At 42.9% G+C, this 11,705-nt stretch overlaps 1 protein-coding gene across 1 annotated transcript in view; it reads left to right on the plus strand.

Annotated features, from left to right (window-relative positions):
* Positions 1-11,705, plus strand: part of SEMA5A (semaphorin 5A) — a 364,913-nt gene that overhangs the window by 115,622 nt on the left and 237,586 nt on the right. Inside the window, exon 4 of the mRNA XM_029941086.1 lies at positions 5,610-5,655. Coding sequence (XP_029796946.1) covers positions 5,610-5,655 — 46 coding nt within the window. The remainder of the gene's footprint in view (positions 1-5,609; positions 5,656-11,705) is intronic.

Below are 11,705 nucleotides of genomic sequence, written 5' to 3' on the forward strand. Positions count from 1 at the left end.
AACATTTGGCTAGCATTCCCTGTTGGCTGGAAGCCAGAATCATTACTCCTTCATGTTGGGAAGGCTGGTAGCCTTTCTCGTGAACCTCACATTTATTGTTTTCCCTCCTCAGTGTGCTCACGAGTGCAAGATAAAGTGGTTGCCCCTTCTGGAATGCCCGAGAGAACAGTCACTTGCAAAGGACCATAGATCTTACTTTAGTGTGTGAGTGGCCCAACATCTGGGAATATCAACTTTGTATTCCCTTTAGAAGATTTTCTTTCTTTTTGTAATCTTTAGCTTCGTAGGTCGCTGACCCAAACTGTGATGGATCAAGCTGTCTTGGGAGATTTCAGGTCCCTCTTGCTGTTAGCTGCGTTGGAATTTGTCCAATAGCAAAAAATGGACTTCAAGATGTACTTGGAACCAAATAGTTTGAGGAAAGGCATGTGAGAATAGTAGAATCCACATTGTGTTTTGTCAGATTCTTAGGTTCCAGGGAGGGGATTGGGGAATTCCACAAATGTTTCATTTAGATTTTATTTTTTTAAAACAGTTTTTAAATTGTTGAAAATCATGATAGATAAATTGAATACTGAAATGTGCCATGTTGCATATTTCTAATATGGAAGGTCCAAGAAGGCATTTAGTTGCTTACCTGGAATTTGCGTAGACCGCAGTCATGTATTAAACAAATATTTGTAAGCCCCTACCAACTCTGTGTCTCCAAAATCAAACAAAAATAGCAACAGAAATGTAACCAACCAATGGACACAAAGGTTGTACAAGGTTATCGATACATATTTCCCATTATTCTAGTTTCAAAAATTTTAAGTCAACTTAGTCAACTATGAATGAATATTATGTTTGAGTACTTTGTCAAATGAATTTTCATTAACAAAGACTTATCCTTCCTCTTTTACATACTGAGTTTTTATTTAACATTATTTGGAAATATGACTCAGTTGTAAAAAATAAAAACACTCAAAGTATTTCTCAGGAATATGTTGAAAAATGTCATGATAACAAGTCTTTCATTCAACGGTCACATATTCAGTCAACTCCCTTGACCATTTCATATCTGAAGAAGGTCCCAGTCTTTTAGGGATTTGTGTTACTTAAAAATACTGACAGATAGTATAGTTTAGCTCTCTTGTGTCAGAAATGAAGAAACATGGGCACTCAAAATAAATATGTGCATAGAGTTTCATGAAAAAATTGTGAGAAATATGGAGGGAGAAAGGCACTGTTTAATGAGCCAGACCAGCAGGGTTAACATGTTCACTTAATGGGAAGACATATGTCACAGTCGGATCTTAGTCCCAGGGGTAAGAATCAATTACTTAGAGTCAAAAAACAGCCATTAGCAATGTTAAGACTACAATGGTCTCAAAATGATATGTAAATGTGCCTGCAAATGAACAATGAAGACATAAAATAATTGTGCCATAAGAACTATTACTGTGCATTTCTGTGTGTGTAGGGGTGTGTGTGACTGTGAAATTAGGAAAGCAACATGGAATGACTGACTAGGGAAGCCGTGTGGCACGGGGACAAGGGCAGCATGGTGTGAGAGGTCTTGATTCTAATGTTGGGACTTTATCTGATCCTAATAGTCTTGAATAAATCATCCTGCACCTCTTTATTTCCAGAACTTTCCTCATCGACAGATTGAAGATATATACCCTGTAAGGGTGATTCAGCTTTAGAATTCTTGAATTTTCTACCGCCCTCTTTTTTTTTTTTTTAGGAAAAAAACACCACCTGAGGATAATTTTAAAAATCACCAGTTTTCATTTTGTAACCTAGAAAATACCACAGGAAATGTTTCAGTCTTCTTTGATGCTTTTCTCTTCATTGGGGGCATTGGCGTGGTAGTGGTGACCTCTCATAAGTACTGCAGTTCTTTCTCCCCTTCTTTTCTGCTCACCTGTTGAGCATCTCCACCACCAAGATTTATCACTAATGAGATGATTGTGAGGACACCATAGCTCTCGGGTATTCAGAGGAGTAAAAGTAAATGGTTGAAATTTACCAGCACTGGTGGGGGGAGAGGGGCACCTTTACTTACTGGGACCCGACAGGCAGAAAAAGGGTTCTCAGCAGAGTTGGATTTGCTTGGGGGACATGGGGACTGAGAATGTGGCATGCTTCTTAACATAAGGCAGTGTCTTCCTGTCTCGGTCTGTTGGGCTGTTAGAACAAAACTCTACAGACTTGGGTGGCTTATAAGAGATTTATTTTTCATGGTTCTAGAGGATGGAAGTCCAAGGTGAGAGAGCATAGCTGGGTTCTGGGTTACAGATTGGCCAGTGTCTCCCCATGTCCTCACATGGTAGAAGACGTGAAGAGTCGCTGAAGCTTCCTTTATAAGGGCATCCATCCCATTGAGGAGGGCCCCACCCTCATGACCTAATCACCTCCCAAAGCCCTGCTTCCTAACACCATCACCTTTGGGGGTTAGGGTTTCAACACAGGAATTTGGAGGAGATAACAAACATTCATACCATAACCCTCCCCTCATGGACAGCGCCTGAAAAGTGGACCGAGGGTTTCAGAGAATAGTCTCCATATGTCCTCCAACCTGAAATAGAGAAGACTTTGAGCTTTTCTCTCCAGTGGTCCTGCCCAGAGCTCTGCAGAGCACGGTAGACACTACCGTCTTCCTTCCTCAGTGGTGTGAAGACACTTCCAGCTCTGTTTGTGTATGAGATGTGCCTTTCTAGAAAGTTCCCAGATATAGATGTATACGTGTGTATGTATGTGTGTGTGTATGTGTGTGTGTTTATGATAGGGGGATGGGTATATGAGAGGCAGAAAGAGAGAAGGAGAGAGAGGGTTTGAGAGGTAGGTGTCTTCTTGACCTGTTTAGACCCATTAAGTAATTGACTAAAAACATTAATAATTTATTTTACTGGACATATTTACAGAAAAAAAGTCCTTCTTAAAATTGCTAGTGAGTTGAAGAGTGTGGTGACTGAGTCCCTAAACCATGACGATATAAACAGTGTTGCTTTCTTTCTAAAAAACCCAATAGTGCTGCACTATCCCTGCAGACAGCGGCCCGCACACCTGAACCCATGGGCTGGCTTCCGCCGGAAACCAGAAATGGCCAGAGAACAGCTCTCCTCCTTCTCTGTGCAGTGGAGAATCTGCTGAGAATTGCAGGGTGTCTGGAAATGGCAGTTTTTTCTGAAAACTGTCTGCAAGTTGGTCGAGTGCCTGCAATGGACCAGGTGCCTTTCTGAATGCTTTCCTTGGATGTAGCTCTCAGGACAGCCGCAGGCTGTGGGAGCAGGATGGGCCCCATTTTACAGATGAGAGCACTGAGGCACGGAGTGCTTAAGCTTCCCTCACGAGGTTGGGTCCTGGCACAGCTCTGGCTTTTGCACAAATATTCTTCACTACCAGGTGATGCTGCCTCCTGTGGTCATGGCACAGTGACGTCTGGTGGCATCTTGCAGGCGGGAAGCCAATTAGGGGACTGCTGGGGGTGGGAGCTGTGGTGCCCATCAAGGCAGTGAGAGCCACCCGGCCAGTCATTGCCACTCGAGCCACTTGTAAGCCTCTCATCTGGAAGGCTGCTCCGTGTGTGTGTCTAGGTTGCTAATTTCCGTTGGAGGAGTCACGCCGGCCCCTATTTCACATCAGGTGAGGACTTGGCAGATCTTCAGATGCCGGTGGGCCTCCCAGGGTGCTGGCCTGGGCAGCTCGCTACCCATTCCATGCGCGCTGGGTTCTTGTTCCTTCCCCTGCAGCGAGAGGTTTCTGCTGGAAACCTGGCCTCCGCATGGTGCTCACTAAATAAAAATAGACGCTGCTGTCACATTCCCTTGTCAGAGGCATCCTTAATCGGGGTCTGCAGGGAGGTCCCTGACCACCTGTAATAAAAGAGAGGGGACACGCCTCCCAAATGGCCTTGTGGTGGAGGTGGCCTGGGCCAAGCAGTGCTTCTGGGAGTTTCTCTGGCATTATTTCAGAGATTATGTTGGAGGTTCAGAAAGGGTGTGGTGAAGAGGCCGCTTGCTTACATGGTTTGGAGGAGGCGGCTTTCGCGTAGGGCCTGGTGGCAGTGGCCCCGTGGTATGGGGCAGACTGTAAGGTGGCAGAGTGACCAAGGGGCGATGCTGGGTACACAGGAGACAGCTCTACAAGCGAGCTTGTCCCTTTTCTTCTTCCGAGCAGTGTGCACCCACAGGCTACTAGGCATCAGCCTCTCTCCTGGCTTTGTCTTCCCTTGTCTGTTGGCTCAGTAAGGATACTTGGTCCTCCCAAGGTCATGCCGTTGTCCTCACTTGGCTGTCACTTGTCACTTCCACTAAGGCAGCGTGTCCACTTCTGACATCTACTCACCTCCCCAAATAATGAAAATAATGGTTGGACCAGCCCATTATGTAAAACAATAGCTTCTTTTTAAATTTTATTTTAATTTTTTATATATATACGAGAGCCTGAGAGCAGGGGAGAGGGGAAGGGGGGGAGAGAGAGACAGAGAGAGACAGAGAGAGAGAGAGAGAGAGAGACAGAGAGAGAGAGAGAATCTTATGCAGGCTCTATGCTCAGCATTGAGCCTGACATGGGGCTCAATGCCAGGACCGTGGGATCATGACCTGAGCTAAAATCAAGAGTTAGAGGCTCAACTGACTGAGCCACTCAAGTGCCCCAAAACAATAGCTCTTAGAGACCTTTCCCACACTCATACCTTCCTAGGGTCTGTTGTGTGCCAGGTCTCCTGCCATTATTGTTTACACCCGGGCTGACTTTCTCCTCCGTAGTCCCTGGAAGGTGGCTCTCGGTGCACCGCTCCTCATATCCATGAGGTTAAGGAGGCATCCATGATCTGAATCAGAGGCCAGAACAACTCCCAGGATGGAGGCCAATTTGTTTCTAAGAGCCACAGCAGCAGAGTCCAAAGCCTAAGGTGGCTGATGTTTGGGTTTTGCCCCCACACCGTGCTGCTCTTTACTGTGTATTTCATTGTTCTTCCCCTTCATTGTCGGAAACAGATCCTTTCCTTTTCTCTGACATCTTGCTTCAGACTTGAGCAGCCAGAGGGGGGACTCTTTCAAACCCTTGAATGTGGACCAACAAGTTGACGCTTCTAAACTTAGCCACACCGAATCCATCCAACAAGACAGAACACTGTAATACTCAGACTGTGGTTGAGTTCTGAGGTGGGATGTGTTGTAATTAGAAATCATGGTGAATGTTGGTGATCTGTAAGAATGCAGACTCGTGAAGAATGGTTGTGTATTCTCTTACTTAAACTCAGTTTCAGAATCAATTGTGTCCTTTGGTCTGTGTCACATGGATCAAGATAGTCCATTAGTAATTGAGATTAACCTTAGTCACACACACACACACACACATACACACACACACACACACATACACACACACACCCTACTCCTTAACTCTCTTGCCAATCTCAAATGTGCACCTGCCGACATATTGAATGCCTCTCTGAGGTCTGAGAGGCAAGGACAACCATGCTACACACATTCTTAGCAAGATGATGCTTTGGAAGCCCTAAATCATTGCTTCCCTTTCTCTTGTTCTCATAATTTTGATGATAATGTAATATTTCGAACCCATTGAAAATAAAACTACTCTCTTTTTGTATTTTGTAGAAACTACCTCTTCAGGTTACAGCTTGAGGATTTGTCTCTGATCCAGGTAGGTGCGATTTATCTTTCTCAAGCTTTCATTTTCCATCCCAATGAGCTTACCATTTGAGAGGATGAAGACAGATGTATGTGAAGGTATCAATCACGGCAGAGCAGGGATTCATTTCCTCAGTGAGTCAGGCTGCGGGACTCTTGGCTGCCCCTGTTTGACACGAGTCATCACCTGCTTTAATTCCCGATTGGCCTTTTCTCCTACTGTGCAGCCTCCCTACCTTTCATGGGCATCGTCCTGATTTAGTCTTCGCCAAATGACAGATAATTAATTCAGAGGGCATCCTCTCTGTGTCTGGGAATACCATTACCCACTCCCTTTCCCAGAGTTAGAATAGTCGTTGATTATTTATTTTGCTGCTTTCAGCCATCATATTTTTGGAAAAGTCAGTTCCCTTAGAAAAACATCTTTGTTACAAATATGAGTATGGGGGTTAAAAACCATGTAAAGCAAAGAGTAAGTGATGCTAGATAAAAGTTCACTTTACCTACTTCTGTTTTTACAGTTTGAAGAAGGAGCCTGAGATCCTTCTGCCTGAATGAAACATTTATTTTAGTGGCAGATGTGAATCATGAAGGCCCACTTTTGCCCTTCAGGCTATTATAAGGGTCTGGTAACCGTGGTCTCCTTGGACAAGGGGCGACTTAGGATGCGACCATCTCCTGTAAGGAATATCTGGAACCCCGAATGGAGTGTGCTAGAACTACTCTTGGGCTGTGTGTAGCTTGGGAAAAGTTCTTCATTTGTAATGTCGCCTTCCTGTACTAAAGCTCTAAGAAGTAGTTGGAGAGGAGTTTATGTTACTTTCTTCTGCATGTAATGCTGAGGTTTGTGAACATCTAGGAAACTTTAGAGCTATGGTATTTGTTTTAAGTAGTCTCCATGCCCATTGTGGGGCTCAAACTCATGATCCCAACATCAGGAGTCACATACTCTACTGACCTTAGCCAGCCAGGCACCCCAGCTAGGGTCATTCACCAGGGCGTCAAAGTAAAGCAACCCTATAAGCAAAGCTAACTTTGGTAAAAACGCAAGGGCTTTGAAGACCAATAGGCCTGGGTTTGTGATAGAGCTCTGTGCATCCCAGCAGCTGTGGTTTTCCTCATCTGTGAAATGGCCACAAGACACTACTCTCCCCACACTGTCACTGCTAAAATTAAATAAAGATGTACAAAAAGAAGCCATAGCAATTTCTCAAGCAATGTTAATTGCATTTCTTTTTCTTAAAAGTGATGATGCTAAATAATGACTTAGTGTTATTATCATTTCATCACACCAGGCAATGGATTATCTTGCCACTGTAGTTTAGTATATGTCTTCTGTTTTATTTTATTTTGTTTTTTTTTTAGCATTTAAGTCTTCATATGAGTTGATTTGTTGGTAAAAGCATGAATATATTATTAGGAAATCAAACTGATCAGCAGTTTAACTATAATACCATTTTAAGACTTGGATTTTGAAGAATATTTTATAAAATATATAGATCTTTCACTAGATGGGAACATTATATTAGGCTCATTTTGGTTTTCATGGTGTAATAGATGATCTGCTACATTGTGTGTGTGTGGGGGGGAATGGTGTGAGGAAACATGTACACACATTGATTTGCATGTACGTGACCTCTCATTTCCTTGTTTCCTAGTTTTCTTGGCTGTGAGGTTCTAGAAGGAGTGTTATCATAGTAGCAATGAACACATTTAATATACAGTTCTTGGTTTCTAAATTTAATTGCCCACTAAAAGGAACTAAAGTTTCTTGGAGAAGTAGCTGGTTCCAGGGTCTGGGCAGCAAAAGTCTCAGAGAGGCCTGAAAGACCTTCTTGTTTCAGGAATTCAGGACGTATTCAAGGAATAATGAGGGCAAGTCAAAAGGCCCTAGGCTGCAGCTGAATGAGGGCTCACTGAAGAAATCTGGGACAATTGGATTGTTAAAATAGATAATGATGGTATCAGGTTATAACACAGTGAATAAACTAAGGATCAATGAGTATAAACTAACTTAAAAAAGTAAATGAATGAATAAACAAATGAGGGGGAAGGGGCCATTCTTCCTTACTATCAAGTGCCAAATGCCAGATAGTGAAAGAATGAGCTAATTAAGAGATCATCATTTGGTAACCATCATAGTAAAAATTGATTCAGGCAAAAATGATCAAGGGATGCTGAAATTTATGGATGAGACTTTGACGATGACCAATGTATTTATAAAGTCTCAAAGTATCCACCTATGAGATACTTATTAATTATAAGAGGAAAATTATGATTTGATGGTGAAGAAACCCAGCCATTCTCACCGTAACCAAGTAATGGGACAAAGAGCTAGTCAACGTGTCCTGATTCAGTGCACGGAGAAGGACATAGAAAGATTTTCTTGGTATTCCAACCATCACACAAACCAAAACAGAGGGTATTCTATAAAAAACTGGCCTCTCCTCTTCAAAAATCACCAGGTCATGAAAGGCATGTGAAGAATGAAGGGCTAGTCCATCATCAAGGAGAAAAAATGGCATGGCGGTCAAATGAAACACTCCATCCAACTTGTATCTTGGAAGAGAAAAAAAATGTGTTTTCTTGCTTCTGTAAAGGGGACTATTGGCACAACTGGCAAAACTTTAATGTCTGCAGATTAGATAGTGGAAGAGTGTTGATACTAATTTTCTGATTGTGGTCACTGTAATGTGATTATGTAGAAGGATGACCTCGTTCTCTGGGCAAACCCGAGATAAGGAGGGGTAGAGGGTATCATTTTTCTAACTTCTTCTGAAATCCTTTAAAAATCATAATATATGCACATAGAATGAATGGTAAAGAAATGTGATAAAACAATTAATGGATAAACCTATAAATTTCGGTGAAGGTTTTGTAAGAGTCCATTGTGTTTTTCTTGCAACTTTAGTTATTTCAGAATAAATAAATTCAAAGAGTCAGGTCATGCTTTTACCATTGACACGTGTATGACATTGCTGTGGGTGCGAGGGAACCAAGTTGCTTTTCCCATCGTTTTTTCCCTTAGTCATGATGGCCTTTTGGTGGAAATCTGGTTGAGGCTATTGGTTGAAAACCCATGAGCATGACCACTTGGTGAGAGAGAGCACAGCTTCCTGACACAGGACCCAGCAAGAAGCCAGTGACTTGCTGAATGGTGGCTTTGATGACACAGACCTGGTGCCCGCTGTCAGACATCACTCTGCTGTTGGTGCAAAACAGTGCTAGTCTCCTCATGCACATTTCGTGGTTGTTTGTGCTGCTTGGTGGCCTACTATTTACTCTGTGTGGAGAGTGATAAAGCTGGTCATTCCTCCCGACAGACTGTTCTTTCCGACATGTCTTCAGTAAAGCTGTTTTCCTGATTTCTATGAACTATTTATTGTAATTTAAATGACCATTTCCAAGGGTGACCAAAAAGAGAAGTGTACAGATAAGGAAAGTGTTGTCAAATGAAACTGTTATAATCAGTACAGTCCAAAAGAAACATAAGGTGAACCTCATGGGTAGTTTACTGAAACTGGTGGTCATTTTGAAACAAGTAGAAAGAAATGGGAATAAGTTTCAATAACATATTTGTTTTGACTCGTGTAAAATATTATTTCAATATGGACTCATAAAATCAATGAGTTGTTACATTTATTTTTTAATTAAATCTATAAAATCTCATGTGTATTTCCCACATTAAGAACCCTTTGATTTGGACTGGCCACCAATTCAAGATGTCACTGTGGCCAGTAGCAAGTGCCCCATTGGATGGGGCACTTCTAGAGAATATGTACAGAAGCATTTACAGATACCTTCAGTTATACCATAGAAATGTTATTTTCTACTAAGATTAATGTTATTAATTTGAACATCTCAGGCTAATAATTTTTCCTTCCATCTCTCACAAAAGATAACAAATGATTGTTTCAACAAAGAAAGTGGGAAAGCTGAGGTGAGGAGAGAACAATTTGCTACAGAGTGGAGATAATCAGTATTGAGAAATGGCAGGAGCCCTTATTTCATACTGGACAAGGTTTAATTTTCCTTGCCCCTCTCTGCATGACAGCAGGGTCCACGTTCCTATGGCTGCTGGCCTTGATCCTGTCTCTCCCCATCACCATGGGGTGCCTCTACCTTGTCTGTCATGTCAAGCTCTGATAGCTTCCTAACACTGAGGTTCTTTTCTAGCATCAAGCAAGTACTTGGTCTTGCTGTCCTCTCTGGTAAACCGTTTCACCTCTTCCTCTTCTTAGTCTAGAAAAAGATTGCCAATCCTGAGTCTCCCGGTAGACACACTGTCTTTGTGACTCAGGATGAGTCACTTTCGGCAGGTGACCCTGTGATTCATTTCATAGCTTCACAGCCTTGGTTTCTGAAGACAACCCATTGATTCACATGGAAATTCACTCTGTGTGTCGTGAGGAACATTCTATTTCTGTCTCCTTGCTGTTGGGTCATGAGATTAGATTACCCACAGGTGGTAGACTGGAGTCAAATGTCTGTGTTAATGCCTTGATTTTGAGTAATATATTCACTCTTTAACTTTTTAAACTCTGCATTAGTGGGATGGAGGTAAGTTTCCTATTTTTGTCCCCAAATTCAAGAGAAGGAAAGGAACACAACTCAGAGACTAGAACAATGAAGGATGCTTGGTGAAAGACACATCCAGGAACACATGTGTGTGCCCTCAGCCCCCAAAGGATACTTCTAGGACAATACAGGTGACTGCAGGTTTTGATCCTCTCCTTTCTGATGTGCCAGCCACCTGTCTGCTCTGTAATGCTCTGTCCTCTTCCTCTGCCCCAGATTTGTTTCCTGCCTTGATAAGTGTTTTAGGATCAGTAATAAGAAAGAAGATGCTGGACAATGTTCCTTTTTCTCCTTTTGGGTGGTTGTTACAGAATTCTAGAGACTATCTCTCATGAATGACCCCTGAATTCAACGTGCTGCCGGACACAGAGTAGCCAGCACAGCCCCCATACCAGGGGCACAGTGAACACCTCTCAGGGCACCCTCTTTCTCCCCACTTCCTCGGATCAAGGTGGACCCTCACACTGGTGATCCTGGATTATGGTGTTTGGTGAGAGGAGAATTGGAGGGGCCAGGTCTTGTTCCTCTCCAGTGGTGACAGGATGCCAGGACACAAGTTACTGGCATTACTCAGAGGAGTCAGAGCATAGCGTCCATCCAGAGATGGCCATGCCCTGGGACTCAGCTTGAGGAAAGGTGCTGAGATCCACTGGTGAGAAAAATGGGCCTCAGTGGGGTGGTCTCAGAATGGGCAAATTCACAGCAAGGTCAGATTTCCTTATACACCTGATGCTGAAAGCTGTCTGGAGGTTCAACAGAACCTGGATTCAGAGTAGTCTTTCCCTTTGCCTCTCTACTTAGGGTGAGACCTCACGGGTGGGGTTTCTAAGGCAGGAAAGGTTTGGGTCGGACACAACTCCTCTGTTACCCTGGGTGAACATTATCTCTCTGAAGAAAATGTCTTGGCATCACCTCAAAAATACACCTCATGTACCGTGAGGTAAAATGTCCGTACTCAGAATATTTGTTATGATTTTCAAACAGGCGTACCTCATGTAGTAAAGTGAAAGACCAAGAGTTGCTTTTAATTTAAAGAAAGAAAACCTGGTTTTCATCAACCTCTAGAGAATCAGCCATCAATGTGATATCATCTAGAAGGGATCTTTCCACTCATGGCCACTGGCCGCTGCAAGTTAGCTGTGATATCTTGAAAGTCAGTCAGGCTTGGTGATAGAAGATGTGGCCACTCACCATTCTGAGTGTCTCCCACATCTTGTCATGATAACCAGATTCAACTCTTCAGCTCACCTTCCTCCTTGCTTTGATCACAGCAGTTATTTTGCAAGAACAAAGAATGTTTTTAAGAAATATAGAAATGCAACTGACCTCAACACTAATTAACAACATTTGCCCATCTGGGATGTTGCCAGGATGGCCCGAGGTATGCACTCCATGAGTGGCATCCTAAGAACACAAAGGGACTGTAGCTCGTTTAGGCTCCCTAGCTTTCTAATATTCTTTGAGGAAATTGCTCCAAATATATAT

The sequence above is a fragment of the Suricata suricatta genome, chromosome 6, assembly GCF_006229205.1.
Source record: "Suricata suricatta isolate VVHF042 chromosome 6, meerkat_22Aug2017_6uvM2_HiC, whole genome shotgun sequence".
NCBI classification, from domain to species: Eukaryota; Metazoa; Chordata; class Mammalia; order Carnivora; family Herpestidae; genus Suricata; species Suricata suricatta.